General features: G+C 36.2%; 1 protein-coding gene across 5 annotated transcripts in view; it reads right to left on the bottom strand.

The window, feature by feature from the left end:
• Positions 1 to 18,147, bottom strand: part of Fancd2 (Fanconi anemia complementation group D2) — an 883,021-nt gene that overhangs the window by 55,201 nt on the left and 809,673 nt on the right. For all 5 annotated transcript variants that reach the window (XM_090413132.1, XM_090413256.1, XM_090413216.1 and 2 more), the window contains one exon: positions 1,228 to 1,374. In XM_090413132.1, coding sequence (XP_090269258.1) covers positions 1,228 to 1,374 — 147 coding nt within the window. The remainder of the gene's footprint in view (positions 1 to 1,227; positions 1,375 to 18,147) is intronic.

Raw genomic sequence — 18,147 nt, 5'->3', positions numbered from 1 at the left:
GCCAACTACCATTATGCCTGAAGAGAAACGTTTTTAACCAGTGTATTCTTCCCATATTATCATATGGCTGTGAAACATGGACACTAAATGCAAAGGAAATTCAGAAATTAAGAACAACACAATTTAGTATGGAAAGAACTATGCTTGGTATCACAAGACTGGATCACAAAAGGAATATGTAGATAAGAAACCAAACCAAAGTCACTGACATCATAGGAAGAGTGAAACAGCTGAAGTGGCAATGAGCTCGGCATATTGCTCAAAGACAAGATCAATGATGGACAAAAAAAGTACTGGATTGGATTCCACGGGAGGAAAAACGACCACGATGCTGACCTAAATCACGGTGGATTGAGGATATTATCAGATTTGCAGGAGTGACATGGAAAAGGAGAGCCATGGACAGACAGTTTTGGAGTAATCTTGGAAAGATCTTCCAGCAGTGGAACGACTATGGCTGAGAATGATGATGGTATCATAATGTGCATTTCCGAAGATGTCCAGTCCAAGTGCCCTGGATGAAATATCAGATCTAATTAACATAGTTTATCATAATTCTATCCATATTAAATTCTAATAAATTAATATGATATTTAATAATTCTCACTTAATTTTTAGTTACATATTCTAAATGTAACTAAATATTAACTAAAATGTAACTAAAAGTCTTCTGATGGAAGCTATACTGTTCTGTTTCACTCACTCACTCTCACACACACACACACACACACACACACACACACACACACACACACACACACACACACACACACACACACACACAACCATGCAGGATTTTGAAATCCAATTCTAACGAACAGGTTGGTTAATCCTTATTCAATTCTTATGTTTGTATCCTCTGCATGTTCTTCTGGTTGGTTTGCCTATTTTTCAGAATTAAAAGCTTGAGTTTAAGGAAAAAAACTATGACTTCTGTATGAAATTTGATAAATCACCTTCAGTTGAAAAGCCCTGATACAAGTTCTTCATGTCCTAGACAGGATTTGAACAGAGAACTGTCTAACAAAATGGCATAATTGAAACTACTGAACTATGAAGGGTTGGAATGTTGATAATGATAATCATGTATTTCTTAATTTACAGAAATTATCAACTCAGCACAGTATTACAGAAGTATGTTTGTTAACAATCTTTGGTTTATTTATAGTAATCCAACTGCAATTTAAAATTAATCGAAATAAATATTAACAATGAAAAAATTCTTACTTGTAAATCTCTGTTTTTGAGATTTCCCAGCCAAAAGGCTTCTTTACATTTGTTTAGAGCCAACATAGCTTTAACTCTGTACACAAAACTTTCCAAAACTTTCTTCAGGAAAGGGACTTGATTTGTCAATGCTACATCTTTCTTTACCTATTAAATATATTGTACAAATAAAAACTAACTTAGAGTATTCAGAGTTACACTAAATGCAGACAGACCAACACACTGAAAATGCATGCTGTATTATAATATTTACCCCATATAATAATACTGTTTTTGAAAAGCTTTTCTGTTATGCCTTTAACAGATCTACAAAACTTAAGGATCTCTACTCAAGTTTTATAGATCAGGAAAAGCATGCAACAAGGTTCCTCGAGAAAAGCTTTTCAAAACACAATTATATGGGGTAAATGGAATATTATATACAACAAGACATAGTCTATGTTTAAGTTGTAAGTCATCCGTTAGAATTGAAGGAAATACAGGAAGATGGGTTTGATGTAAAATGAGGAGTAAGACAAGGATGCGTATTATCTTCACTCCTATTCATCATCTATATCACATTATGATAAAAGTAGCATTAAACCTAATATTATAATTGGAGATACCATACTTTGGTCTTTGCTTTATGTAGATGATGCTGCACCTACACGCATCCAGTGCAAGTTTTCTAACTTTTATGCAGTTTAGCATAACAGCTGTAACAAATTTGGGATGAATCAGCAATAAAAAACCAAAACTATGAAAATAGGTAGGAACATGGAAAATTTCAACTGCATTCTGAATGGAAAATCTATATGAAATTTGGAAAAAGACAACAGAATAATCAAAGCTGGTATGGTGGGAAGCCAGTTGAATAAGTATTGAAATTAGCCAGAGAGAAATTAGCCAAAACACCAAACTACCAGACCCAAAAGCAAGATGTTCAATCCAATTTTAAGTTATGGATCTGAGAGTTGGGTTAGAAATAAATAAAACACCTGATCAAAGACTAAAGACCACAGATATGAGAGTTCTGGGAAAAATTAAAAGGGTGAACAGATGGGCATGGCAGAATCATACTAAATATGAAGATATTAGAAAAGAACTTGACATTGTTAGCATTCAAGAATGTGTGAGGAGAGCTATTCTAAGATGATGATGGACACTTAAATAGAATGGGCACAGAAAGGTGTTTGATGCCAAGATGGAAGAAGGAGACCCAGAAGAAGAAGAAGATCAAGATGGATTGATTCAGTCAGAAGTGCCTTAGAAGCATGAAATGTTAGATATGACAATATTGGCATGGTGAAGTTAGAGACTAATCTGGAGGAAAATTGTTGATAACAGGTTAATAATAATGTAACTTTATCATGTAGTTCTGTTATAGTAGCCTGAACACTCCTTGAGGGTGCATATGAGGAAATTGATGATGCTTTTGGAATAATTATTTTTCCAGATACAAACGACTAAAAGCTATCATGTTATTCTTAGTATTACTTACAAGCCTCTATCACATTCAAAGACTCATTTAACTTGTTTCCTCCAGATTAGTCAACTTGTCACCATGCCAATATTTTCATATCTGATATTTCATGCTTCTAAGACACTTCTGACTGAATCAATCCACCTAGATAATCCAATATAATGATCTTCCTCTGGGTATCCTTCTTCTGTCTAGGCATCAAACCCCTCTCCTCATCCATTCTATTTAAGTGCCCATCATCTTAGAAGAATTGTAGAATTGGATTTTCCCCATTAGTATTCTTTCTTTCTTTTTTTTTTGCATCATCCTATGCAACAATTCCTTTGCATCCTACTTGCCTCAATGATATCACCTATCCTTTCTACCAAGCTCTGAAAGACCACACTTCCCTATGTCCTCATACACGTATATTATGAAAAATTGCTTGCTAAAAATATTAAAATATATATACAGGTAGTTGTCGACTTACGACCTATGCGCTTTATGACTAATCAACTTACAACTGTTACTGCATCTCGCACCACATTTCAGTATGAACTACTGTAACAGATTTTTCTACTACACTCACATGCCCTATCCGTGTGGTCCCCGTAGCCTAATGGGAACGGTTGTGCATGTAGCGTCAGCCCACTGCCCAGTAACTTGTTTGGCATGATTCATGCATCTCGATCTCTGTTCGCATACATATTATGTTCGCTATTTTTGGTTCAGCTATAATTTGTGTTACAATTAAATGTTTTGTTGGTTTCTAAATTGTTTTGTACCTCAAGTTTGTGAATATTGCTTCGAGAAAGAAATTCCTTTCAAAATTGTATTAATTTTAGATAATGCACCTGGCCATCCACCTCACCTAGACCACCTCCATCCAGATGTAAAAGTTTTTTATTTGCCACCAAATACAACTCCACTCATTCAGCCTATGGACCAAGGGGTGATCGCCACATTTAAGGTGCACTATCTTAGAACCACTTTCGCCCAAGCTATATCCGCAACAGATGCCAATCCAGAACTACCTTTGCGAGAGTTTTGGAAACAGTACGATATTTATAAATACATCAAAAATATTGCAGTCGCATGGGAGGCTGTGACAAAGACATGCATGAATGGAATCTGGAAAAACTGTGTCCAGCATTTTGTTAATGATGAATTTGATAGTGAACATGAACATGAAATGGTTATGGAAAATATTGTAACACTGGCAAATGGCCTTTCTTTAGACATTGAAGTGGAAGATGTTGAGGAGCTCCCAGAGCAAGAACCTGGAGAACTTACGAATGAAGAACTTATCGCTTTGGAAGAAGAAAGAATGGCTAAAGAAGAAAGGATGAAAGAAGAGAAAAATGAAGATGATGAAGAACCAGAAAGAAAATTCATTGCTAGAGGGTTATCTGAAAGTTTTTCTCTACTAAATAAACTTCTTACACATTGTGAGGAAATGGATCCAAACATCGAATGATTTGCAGGATTGAACAAATGGTACAGGATGCTTTCGGCCATACTGTGAAATTTACGAGCAGACAATTCAGACAAAAATCAACATCTTTATGAGAAAAACAGCTCCCACTACATCAAATGATGGCATTGATGACCCGTAGCCAAGCACGATGGGCAGTAAAATATTTCTTATCTATTTTCTACATATGTTTTGTTTGGTTCTTTAAGATAAAATATTTTTTAGGTTTTATACAGTATTTGATATCTTTTACATAATATTTTTTATTTTTGTAAACAGTAAACCAATTGTGTTGTACACAGTGTCTGATTTACCTAAGCTGGTCCAACTTATGTCCAGTTCACTTTACAACTGGTCGGTCGGAACCTAACATGGTCGTAAGTCGACGACTACCTGTATATAAATCACTTAGCACAAAATGAGAGGTATTGCTAAAGATGCCAAGAAATTATATCGTTGGTTTAATCCTTTATCAAAGTATAAGCAAACAAGGTTTGCGCTTGAAGTCACTTTTATATAGAGGCTAATGACTTCACATCAATTGCCTCAGTATCCCATAATGCAATGCACATATCCTCATGGACATGCATAATGCTATGCATTATGGGAAGGGCCACTACTCAAACCAGTTTCAACCTTTATTAATGTCTCATCAGTGGGAGCCAGATCCAGAAATGATACGAAGCTTGAAGTAATGCAGAAGTCATATTTCCATATACAAGTAGTCAAAAGGTATCACACCCGTGCAGTTAGCCTAGTGGCTTTGCGCTTCGCAACCATATGCCTCAGGAAGGAGTAACCTAGGTTCAATTCCCGTCGACGACATGAGGAGCTTAAGGATCTTCCTCAGCCAAAGCCAAATAAGCCAGTCTTGGACGTGGACAGCAGGATTTTTTTCCACCAGTTTATCTGGGGTTTTTCATCCCACAAGCAGGCAAACCGGCCCTGTGAACATACACGGATTACAGTCATGAACACTACCCTTAGGAGATGCAGCAAGGAGTGACGAACCATCCGCATTAATTTCCTTTTGAACTCCTCATTAGGGGACTGTACCCATCCTAAAGGGATGGATGAGGTCAATCAATCAAAAGGTGTCACACCTTATTAATAAAATACTCTGGATTAAACCAAAAATATGATTTTTTGGCATCTTTAATTTATCATATAACCAAGTGAAAAAACTTTAAACATCTTTCTCTAATCCAGACTATCTAAAAGTAAATATCTAAAAATTTGTGCATACCCCCAATCTCATACCAAGTCATTACCGCTACTGCTACAACTAATTTCTTCAAGTTCCAGGGTAACACACCTCTTTTGAAATAATGAGTAATACCACACCTCTTTTATCTTAACTGTATTTTTGAAATATGCTATGATAACCACCACATTCTATAATCCCATAAGTACATCATCCTCCATTAACCACATTTCAATGACATCAATGATTTGTCGAGTGATTAACTGTATCAAGGCCACATACAAACTCTGCATCCTAATACTTCTTGCATTGCTGAATAAACACAGTAGCTTTCTTCTAGTTATCTCTTTCCTTCTCACATCATTCAAGTCCTTTGACTTTTCTTCTCCCACATCCTTGCATCCTTATCTTGTCTTCCTTTGTCCTGTGGAACTGGGACTGTAAGATAACAAGTCTGCTATCTTACATCTATTTTTTCATTTTCCTGACTGGTTACTCACTTTCCTCATCTCATAAACCATCTACCCAGTTTCATACTGCAGCTTGCACTCTAATGTAGACCTCTGCAACAGATGGCTTTCTCCTATCTTCATATTTATTCCATACATTCACATACTAAAGTCCTCTATTCCTGCACACTGCAGTTATCATGCTGTTAATAATCATCTCTCCTCTCCCTAGATCCCTACTATCATATATTGGCAGCACAAAATTCCACCTCTCACACTCTTCCACTACACTGTTTAGAAACACTTACAAATCCCATGTTGCCTCATTCACACTTCCTCACAAATCATCTGTTTTAACAAGCACAGTCAACTTTTCCATACTACTTCTCTCCACAGCCACAATCACAGTTCTGACTGTTGTTCTTCTCTGATATATTTTCGACGCCTTATCCATTTTTACTTCTTTCACTTCAGCATTTCCATAGAGTACTATGTTACTTTCCCATTCCATTGTGATCATTCATCTTGGCTTATCTATCACTGGCACATTCTTTCTTACTCATCCAACCATCTATCTCTTCTTTAAACATTCTATCTCACTCTGCATCTCAATTTGTTCTTCAACCTTTCTAATATTCTCACTTATGTTCATATATTTCATATTAGCTTCTTCATCATTCTATCTTACTACTCTCTACTGTGCTATTCACCACATTTACATAAGGCAATATGTTTACCTTTCATTTAAAACCACATTTTTCTGATATGGACAGCATTTCTCTTAAAGAGAAATGCTGTCCATGATGAGAAGATGAGTTAATGTAATTTGAATTACTTTTTAATAATTCTCAGTTTTATACTCCAAGCTCACATCCTTAACTCTCATGATTACCACTAGAACATAAAATAGACAACAGGAAAATAAATTCTTCAAACTTAGCAACCAATATTTCATACTGAAATTAACAGCATATCAAGCAGAACAAAAATGCAATCTGAAGAGACAGGATATAAAGCAAATACAACAGTCACTTAACCAGTAATAGCAAGTATCTCAAGCTAGAAAGATCATATAAAACAATAATTAGTCATTTAATAACAAGTATCTCAAACTAGAAAGATTATATAAAACAACAATTAGTCATCTAATAGCAAGTATCTCAAGCTAGAAAGATTATATAAAACAACAATTAGTCATCTAATAGCAAGTATCTCAAGCTAGAAAGATTATATAAAACAACAATTAGTCATTTTTACTATTTGATGGTATTGAGAATCTCTCAAACTTTCAGGATCAAAAGATATTCATTCCAGTTTAAATTCAGATGGTGTATAAATTACAGATGCCAAGAAATTATATTCTTTGTTTAATCCTTTATCCAAGTATAAGCAGACAAAGTTTGCACGTGAAGTATCTTCACAATTGCTACTTGTATATAGAGGTTAATGATTTCACATCAATTGCCTTAGTATCCCATAATGCAAAGCACACCACCCTATCAGACATGTATAATGCCAGATATCATGGAAAGGACCACTACCCAGACCACTTTTGACCTTTATTGAGGTCTCATCAGTAGGAACAGATGCTGATGATATATGAACAAGTATACTAGGATAGTGTACAAATAGCAAAAAAGGAGGTCACTTTTTATTAAAATACTCTGGTTTAGAAATAGATGGTGAAAGTTTATTTTATTGGTTAGACTATAAACTAAAGATGCCAAGAAATTATATTCTTGTTTTAATACGTTATCCAAGTGTGAGCAAACAAATTAAAAGTTTATTTTTCACTTGGTTACACTATAATAAATTTACTTTAATCCTTTATCCAAGTGTGAGCAAACAAAGTTTGCACCTGAAAGTATCTTCAGGACTGGGGTAAGGTAGTACAACATCGGGCAACTCGTTGCAAAGGTGGAGCAAGCTAACATCACTCCTATCTCAGTATCTCCCATAATGCAAAACACATCTCCTTACGGATATGTATAATGTTATGCATTAAGGGAAGGGCCACTACCCAGACTAGTTTCGACCTTTATTGAGGTCTCTCCATATCCCCCAGATGTGGAGATACCAGGCAGAAGCAATAGCGAGGTCATCTTTACGTATAGGAGTTGCCAAAAGGTGTGCCACCTTTTTATTGATTTATAGACTTGGGAGAATATAACATTTTTTTGCACTTGGTATAAATTATCTACCCATTTCTTCCTTTTCTTATACGTATTATTCTATGTCCTGCACTATTATACTGCCAGGCGTTAGGAAGTTTTAGTAGAAATCCAACTCCCAAAAGGGTAAGTTAAAATGCCAAGCAATTCCCAGTCCTTTCTATTCCGTTTTCGGCACGTCAAAATCCCCCTTCAATCTCTAGCTACCGTTCTCTATACTCCCCTACTCATTTCTCCTTTTTACTTTCGTTTTCGTGTCCACTCGTTCCTTTTCCCTGTCAGTAAACAGTAAATGGTTCTCACCAGTTTAGCTCACATCGAACTTGCTTTTCCCTTGGTATATAGTAGTTCACGCTCCAACACGCGCTAGGTGAAATTTGCATGATTTCTCACAACAACCAATCAAATGATATCATAAGGAATCTTCTGGATATATTAAAATTACATACATCACAGTTTCTTATATTATTATTAAAGGAATAAAGCAAATAAAATAAATGACACTTTAATATAGAGCCTTTTCATGTCTACGATACACCCTAAAATTACATAAATAAAATTAACTAACAAAACTCAAAAGGAATTACATGAATAACATTTTATAAGCAAGAGACTAACAAAATAAATTTAAATAAGTTCTGCTTATGATATAGTAGATCATGTTAATTATGAATGAAGTATTATTAGTTATAAATATCTTCATTCACAATTTAACAAAGGCTTACTCTTTCTCTGAAAAATTTTTCACACAGGTCACTCCTGCAGGGGATTAAGACTTCTTATTTTTTCCCCTAGGTCTCAGATCATATCTCGTTTGGATAAAACTTGTTTCCTTATTATGGCTTGTGCATTTATTCTCGTCTACTTTTTCATTAGAATTCTTACTACCCTAATTATAAAGTCAGCATGTTTTCTATACCTGTAGTATGGGACTGTCTCCTTAGAATAAATTTCATGTTCTCTGTTGTTATTATCGTGTTTTGGTTGTTTTGTATTATTTGTGTTCTTTCTGTAATTACTTATTCTATGGTAATTCCTTCTTTTTCCCCATATTGTCTCCAATGAATCCCCTAGGCAGACTAATCGGTTAGGTCTGTTCTTGAACAATTTTAATTGGTCCGAGTGAACGATTAGAGTTCTTTTTAGTCCCATTGATTCTCTTATCCGGAAGTTGACAGGAGATGTCTTTTCAACAATTTCATAAGGTTCCCATCGCACATTTTCCGAACTTCCCTGTTTTCTTGTTACTAGGCCGTTGGTCGCAAAAGTACTAAGTTTCCAGGTTTTAACTCCTTGTAAATTCTCAATTAATTTGCATAGGCTCTAGCCCTTTGTGAGCTGTTTTGACTGGCTTCCGCTACTAGGTCATATGCAACTTTGTTTTCAGTGATCATATTGTTAAGGTACTCATCGATGTCTGGAAATCCAGAGTTTGAATGCGAGTCCTTGAAATCAATGGGAAACAGTGGTTCAAAACCATATAAAACCATGGGGCTTATTTTATAGCAGCATGCAGGGCTGTCTACAGGCAAAAAGGGTGTGTGAAAGGAAATTATCCCAATTAGACAAATGATTATCAGCAAGTATGGATATACGATTCTTCCTCCCATACATTCCGTTTCCCTGGGGATGATAGGGAGTAGTGAAAAGCTTTCTTATTTTCAACAATTTACACAACTGAAGCATGACTTCAGCTGTAAAGTTTGAGCCTTGATCAGTGAGGAGTGTTTGGGGGGGGGGGGGGGGGTCCATATCTTGAAATGATCATCTTAAATAATTTGTTTGCCACTGTTTGTGCAGTTTGATCCTTCATAGCTGTGGCTTTTGGAAACCTAGAAAACATATCTATCACGACAAGTATATACTTGTTTCCTTTAGAACTAGTAGGGAGCAGACCTAATATCCATGCCTATAGCTTGAAAAGGGCGACTAGGGATAGGGAAAGGTTGAAGATGGGTCTTTCCACCGTAACTTGATTTTCTTTGACATAGATAGCATGAAGACACATAGCTCTCAATGTTTCATATCATTCCTTTCCACACATATCTGTTTCTTATTCTCTCCCATGTCTGAAAGAAACCTTGGTGTCCTGCTAGATCAGCATCATGAAAGGTAAAAAATACCCAAGGAATCATGACAGTAGGAACTACTATTTTGTCTTTCCAATTTCCAGTGATATCCTGTTTTGCTAACAGGAGGCCATCACTATCCAAAATAAAGAATGCAGAAAGGAGTGTTCCTCCAAGATTCTCTCCCCTTTCTTGATTCGTTGATACATTCCCCCCCCCCCCCCATGTTGGGTCTTGTTTTTGTGCATCTACAATGGAGAATTTGCTCCAATTCTGAAGGTGTGGGGGGTTTGCCCCTATTTTCTTCTCCCTCATTTGCTTTAGCAATCAAGTTCATTATCTTTCTCTTTGCACTGATGCTTTCATCTACTCTTATCATCTGAGGCTCTGGATAGGTAGTCAGCAACTACATTAAGTTTTCCAGGAATATAGCAAATCTGTACCTGGAATTCTTGTAATTCTAAGGCCCATTGAATAATCCTTTGGTTTTTATCCTTCATTGTGGATAAGGAAGTTAGGTGTTTATGGTCAGATCTTAAAAAAATTTCTTGTCCTAGCAACATATATCTGAATTTCCTTAAGGCATACACAATAGCTAGTGTTTCTTTTTCAATAACTGAGTAATTTTTCTCTGATGCAGATAGTTTTCGACTCAAGAATGCAATGGGTCTAATTTCTCCTTCCTTCTTTTGTTTCTATTACAGCTGCAATGGTGTCATTTGAGGCATCTGCTGCAAGATAGAAAGGTTTTCCGAGTGTGGGATGAGCGAGGACAGGAGATCTGGTTATCACTAAATTGAGGGATTTATGGGCGGATTCCTGTTTCTTTCTCCTTTTTAGTTAATTTGATTATGGGTTCCATTATTTGAGAACAATCGGGAATGAATTTTCTATAGAAGTTTACCATTCCTAAGTACCTTCGTACTTGTCTCACAGAGGTGGGAATTTTCGCCCTTAGAATGGCAGAGATGTTTTCTTGAGTGGGGACTATTCCAGCTTCACTGACAACATGTCCTGGGTATTCAACTTTCTTCATGAAGAGTTTACATTTTGAGCACTTCAAAGATAGATGTGACAAGTTCAGTCTGTTTAATACATTATCTAAGATTTCTTTATGTGATGTTAGGTCTGGGGTGTAGATTAATAGGTCATCTTGAAACATATGACTCTTTCCCAACATGCCTGAGAGTACAGTGTTCATCAGACACTGAAAACTCACAGCTGAGTTTCTGGCCCCTTGAGGAAGCAGACAGAGTTGGTATTTTTGCCATCGAGTAGTGAAGGCAAAAAAACTGTCTGTCTTCTTTTCTAAGATGTATCTGAAAACAGCCAGAGTTCAGGTTCAATTTCAAAAAGTACCTTGCTCCTTCTAGACTAGTCAGAAGTTCTTCTATGTTACATAGAGGGAAATCAATGGGCTTTGTGACCTTATTAATCTCACGCAGATCTAATATAAATCTCAGATTTCCACCAGGCATTCCACCAACAAAAAAGGGGCTATTCCATCTGGAATTAGACTTTTCTATGATCCCAGCTCTTTCATAATCATTTAGAAGTATTTGAAGTCTGTCTAGATATTTAAGGGAGGTTTTGTACTGCTTAGTGTACACAGGTGATTCTGCAGTGATTTGAATGGAATGTTCTACCTTGTCTGTACAGGATAACGAGCTAATATCTTCAGTGAATGTTTGGGGATACTTTTGGAAAATCGATAGAATGAATTTCTTTATTTCTACTCTATCGGTCTTTGACTCTGCCAAATTGATAGCTTTGTGGAATAATTTCTTTTTCTCATCACTCACTCCATCTTCAAAGTTCAAGGTTTCAATCTCCATCCTGTTACATTCTCTCCTTTTATTCCCTTTATCGTACATTGTTTGATAACTCATGCCACACAAGGAAATGATTCCAGAGGCAAAATCACACATGAATTAATTTTTCTCCAGGAAATCAAGTCTTAGTATGATCTGGTTATTTGTGTCAGCAATTTCTGGAAGGATAATGAGTTAGGGATAATAGGATGGGGTGAGGAGTACTGCTGATGAATTGCAACCAAAAAAGAACAGGAGACAAAAAGGAGAGTGGCTGTTCATTTGAAGCAACCTTGGTGTGAGATTAAGGCCAGTAAGACAAAATATAAAGTTGGTTGTTGCTATAGGTCAAGGCGTTCCACAGATGATCTGGAGAACATGCATCACCAAATTAGTACAATGAGTACAGGTTGAGTGATTATTATGGAAGAATTCAACAATGGAGATATAGACTGGAAGGAAGGAAGATCACATGGCAGGAAGGAAATAGAATTTATACACCTGCTGAAGGATAATTACTTGAGGCAGCATGTAATGGAGGGGACAGTATTGGACCCTGGATATACAGGATCAGAAGAGCAATCCATAACGAAGGTGACAACATTGCTTGAAATGGTGAAAGTGACCATACGGTCTTGATGTGGGAGACTGTAAGATATGAGGAATATTCTATCAAGAAAGGGTATTCTGGAAAACACATTGCAGACGATTAAAACATGATTAGGAAGAAGCTTAAATCTATACCATAAAGCACTACAGGGTAAGCGTGTTAGTAGTGTATGGGATATAGTTAAGGGTTATCTAGAGGAAGCAATATTAAATTGCATACCTAGGGTAAGGATGGCTAATCGGGTAGGTGTTAGATGGATGAGTAATACCATTGAGCACAAGCTGCAGAAGAAGAAAATGCTGTACAGGTTATATAAAGAGAGAGGTGACCAGCGAACTGAAGAACATTATATGGCTCAGGCAAGATAGATGACCAGCGTGACAAGTAAGGCAAAATCAGATTATGAGAAGAATCTAGCTGGACAGGCCAAAGGAAATTCCAAGGAGTTCTTTTGTGACAAGTAAGAGGAAGAATGACTATGGAAGATTAGGATCAGATCTCCACTTTATGATAAATAGCTGAGAAAAAAAACGGAATATAACAAAGATCTGTATTTAAGTTTTGTAGATCTAAAAGGCATATGACAAGGTGCCAAGAGAGAGAGAGAAGCCATTCGAAACGCTACAGTTGTATGGTTTCAGTGGGGCATTATATCAAGCAATACTTAGTCCTTATTTGAGTTGTAAGTCAGCAGTTAGAATTGAAGGAAATATGGGAAGATGGTTTAATGTTAAATCTGGTGTCAGATAAGGATGCACATTATCCTCTTGTTATTCATTATCTATATGAATATCATATGAATTTATATGAATGGATCACATTATGAAGGAGAGTGTATTAATCCTGATATCAAAATTGGAGATGCTAATGTCAGATTTTTGTTTTATGCAGACGATGTTATATTTCTAAATAAATCCACTACAAGTCTGCAAGATTCCCTGACTAAATTGAATAACTGGTGTAATAGATATGGCAATAGCAAGACAAATACAATGAAAATAGGCAGATACATTGAAAATATCACCTGCATTGTGAATGGAAAACCTATACAACAAGTAAAACATTTCAGCTACTTAGGCATGATTTTTAGTGAAGATGGTAAATTAAATATGGAAATAGACAACAGAATCAAGGAATAAGAGAGAAATTAGTCAAAACACTAAATTAGCTGTATACCAGACAGCGTTCAAACCAATTTTAAATTACGGATCTGACAGCTGGGCCAGAAGTAAAACACTTAACCAAAGACTAGAGACTGCAGATATCACAGTCCTGAGAAAGATTAGGGGCATGAACAGATGGCATCAATGGCAATATCATAATAAAAACAAGGATATTAGGAAAGAACTTAATATTGTTAGCATCCAGGAATGTGTTAGCAGAGATAATCGCAGGTGGTATGGTCACTTAAACAGATTGAGCGAGGAAAGATTAGCAAAACAAGTGTTCTCTGCCAGGTTGGCAGGAAAAAGATGGTCTTCCTCCCAGAGGAAGACCAAGATATAGGTGGATTGATAGGGTAAAAAGTGCCTTAGAAGATAGAAATATAAGATCTGATAATATTGGAGGCTTGACAGGTAACAGACTGATTTGGAAGAACATTGTAGAAAAGAAGTTAGTGATGATGTAAATTTTTCATGTAGTATTATAATATCCTGTACACCCCTTGAGGGTACATGGCAGGAATCTGATGATGAATCAAGGTGAAATGAGGTGTTTAGTGGTGTGCTGCAAGGTTCAGTGCTAGGACCACTGTTGTATAATTTGTACATAAATTATATAAGAAATAATGTACATAAATTATATAGGACACTTGACAAGAAATATCCAGTTGTTTGTTGATGATGAAAATTAGGAAAGTAATAGTTAATCAATTGAATCTGGAGAGCTTGCAGATGATTTAAAATGTGGAGAAATATCAAGTTATGCATTTTGGTATAAATAGATTACAAGCTGTGCATCACATGATAGCACTGTACTCCAGGAAATAGATGAAGCTAGAGATTTAGGAGTGGTGGTAGACAGAGAATTAGTTTAGAGGACATATTGCTAAGGTTGCCCCCCTAAGATTACTTGGGTTTTGAAGAACACATTAACAAGTAGAAATGAGGAAGTTGTTATTCCTCTTTATAAAGCCTTGATATGCCAACATCTGGATTATTGTGCTCAAGTCTGGTCACCTGGATTTCTCTGAATCCTCTCTACTGCTTCTGTGGTAGAGAGGATTTAACATTCACAAGTGCAAGTTGAATTGCATGCAACTCTGTTGTATAATTACTGCAATCAAGTGGGATCTGGTTGGATATAGTGCTGTCAAGAAACACAGTAGCACAAACAGGGCTCAGATCTTGAATTACCTGAAGTGATGAGCAAGAAATCAGAGTGGGCAGATCTGTATGCATTAAACAATTGCAGGTAAAATGATGATGGAATATGACTTCTGTAATTGACAAAGTGAAAGATTGCAGGATGGAGCACAAACCTGACATAGAGGAATGCAGTCATGTTTGGTGCAGGTAATAGAGACATTCATGCGAACAGCTTGCATAATCTCTTTAGCATGCATACCAAATGACATATGGCAGTTTGACATGTGTGATGTAGAGTTTTTCAATGCAGGGAAATGATACTAGTCCTCATAGGGTGCTCTGAAAGAGCACATAGTTAAAGGACAATTGTTTCCATCTAAATGATGGAAATTATGGTTTTGTAGATTTATCTGTTTTCTTAGAAGTTGAGAGCTTATGTTTATCAGATTTATATTTATCAATTAATATTGGGACGTATGGATGACCAGTGTTCCATCTCTTCATCTGTAAAATATTCAATACATCATATGATGTGTCAGGATCATCTGGTAAATTTAATTTACTTACAGCAGGTGTGTGCGGGGGTAAAGTATAAATTTTTACCGTTTCTTTCAGTGATATTTTTGCCATTATTTTTTGACAAGTGGGTTCTCATCTAATTAGACAATTTTGGGTATTGTTTCAGGAGTGAGACTGTTGGTCATTTGACTAATGAATGCCACAGAGAAGCAGTCATGATCATAAAGTTCAGGTATGGTGAAATTATCACATGGCAGAATAGACATATGAGTTTGAGTTGCTATTGATAATAGACTTGTCTGAGTTTCTGTTGATGTTTTCCGACTCCCACCTTCTCAGCATAAGAGAATTTCAGGTCAGGTGTTGCCATGGTATCTGATTTCCCTTTTTTGCATTCTGATATGACATATTTTGTTCTGTTGTATTTCTTTTTCATCCTTTCACCAATGACAAGTAAGATAGTAGGCTGAATGTTCTCCTTGACAGTTGACACATTTAGCTTGGCCGAGCAAGATTTATTAACATGTCCTTTGTATATATAATATATGTATAAGTAGTAGAGCCATGAGAAGCAGTCCCTGAGCATGCTCGTATTTCTGGCATTTAAAGTATCTCAGGAGATTAGGGATGTAGGGCCTAACAGGGCAGTTGAGATATCCTGTTCTTACAGATGTTGAAAGTTTAGGTGTATCAAAAATGAGGATATTCACCCATTGATGTTGCTCTAATTTATTCAAAATGTTGTTGACATGATGTTCGCACAAGAATATCACAAGAATACAGTTTCTGAACTGTTTTGGAAAAGCATGCTAGTCTTTCTAAACCCTTTTGAATATAAGGAAGGGTGACATTTTTCCTATAAGCTTTTCACCTGTTGCATGGACAATGAGAAAAATTGTAAGAAACAAAAGATGTGGTACATTTATATTGGTATCACATCTTTTGTTTCTCACTTCTGTTATTTATCTATGGTATCAAATCAATAGTGCTTGGTTGGGACCCTGAAACATTTGAGGATGAAGAATGTTCTAAAAATTTTTTTTTCTTTGGTGCCAGAGCTACCTACCCATCCACCATGGAGCCACACACGAATGATCAACAACTGGCAAGCAAAGATTGTGTTAAGGAGTGGAACACCAGGACTATCCTGGATACTATACCGGCACCACAGCAAGCCTTGGGCCACTGGACCATGGGTTAGGAGACTTATTACAAAACTGTTGACCCTTGCAGGCAAGCCTGCTAGCAAGCTGATCCTGACTGGGTCATTCAGGATCATATACCTTACTGAAGCAGAGGCTAAAGTAGTGCAAGACTCCCTCCCTTTCCGTATATTCATAGGTCACAATGTACTGTAAAGGGCCGGATCCCAGTGATGAAGTTCTGGAAGAAAGGATAGTGAAAAAGACTCAGGAGAAGTAGAGTGAAGAATACAGGAAGAAAAGTAAAGAAAATGAGGAATAACAAAAAGGGCCAGCACCATCAATGGTAGAACCCACTTCGCCATGGACAGGTGTCCATGAGGAGGGGACTGCTGCAGGACAAGTGATGGAATGCATAAAGGTAGGTATGAGATGGGTATGAATGGCAATCAGAGTCAGTATCAAGGAAATAAGATGGGTCAGACTGAAGAGAGAAATGTGGTATAGCAGCTAGAGTAGAGAGTTTTTGTTGATGGAATGGCCTCAGAGATGGGGAGCGCTTGGATTGTTATGCTTGTATACAAATGGTAAGGAATATTCAAAATAAAGGAGCTGAATTTGTTGCACTGATTGGTTGCCTGAGGATAATAATGTAGTGTCAGGAATAGCAATGGTGGGATATACAATTATCCATAATGTGAAAAAAGGAGGGAAAGTACTGTTAATGAGGAATTGTGGAGATTTTGAATCTGTCTAGTGTGAAGTTGAAATGAAAAGACAAGTATATTCCCTGGCCTATAACAATAGATTATTGTTATAGGCCAGTGAATGTAGAGAAAACAGATCTCCGATCACATTATGCTATCTGCTCCTTGTATGCCAACTTATCATAGGGTAATCTCTCACACACTTTTTGCAAAGTTCAAGAATATCTGTGTATGTGAATCTCTCTTATCCATCACATTCATTACCTTATCATAAAATACATGTAATAAAAAATACAAGAAAGAAATTGGGTATATAAAAAAAAGGTTTTATTTTCAAAAGGTTGCATCTGCTTAACTGTAAAAGTTCATATTTTCCATTCACCAATTCTACTCAGTCTCATAAATATTTATGCAGATTGATTGGACATGTAAAAAAGAAGGTGATTCTAATGGGAGACTTTAATTAATAGAATGTAGATTGGAAGGAGTAGATAGTGTATGGGAACAAGTGAATTATTTAAATTTCCAATGGATAACTATTTAACAGCAGCAACAGAAGAATCTAGAGGGTTTCTAGTGTTAGATTTGGTGATATCTTCACAAGATATGATTGTTAATAAGGTACTGCTATGAGTTGGTGAAAGTGATCATGAAGTATTGTGTGGGAAGTTGTGAAACAAGAAAAGCTTATTGCCAAAAAACAGGATATAGGCAGAAATATAAGGTGGATGATTATGGGAATCTCTGTAGCAATGTTTCCTGTAATTATTGCCTATCCATATATATATATATATATATATATATATATATATATACATGAAAAATGTTTCATGCAGATGTTTCCAGTCTCAGACTCAATGAGTGTGGTAATGTAATATTTCTCATATTGATTTTGTCACCCTCCTCTATACTAGCTATACTGCAAGCACTAAATTAATTTGCTTAAATCTGTAAAGCTACAAAAATCCATTACCATTTGCATGAGTTCAAGTGACTGTACTGTCTAGAGAGTAG

The sequence above is a fragment of the Typopeltis vanoorti genome, chromosome 1 (genome assembly GCF_054136105.1).
Source record: "Typopeltis vanoorti isolate ZY-2024b chromosome 1, IOZ_Tvanoo_1.0, whole genome shotgun sequence".
Lineage (NCBI taxonomy): Eukaryota > Metazoa > Arthropoda > Arachnida > Uropygi > Thelyphonidae > Typopeltis > Typopeltis vanoorti.
Note: the sequence above shows the minus strand (reverse complement) of the source record. Positions and strands in the feature narration are given on the sequence as shown.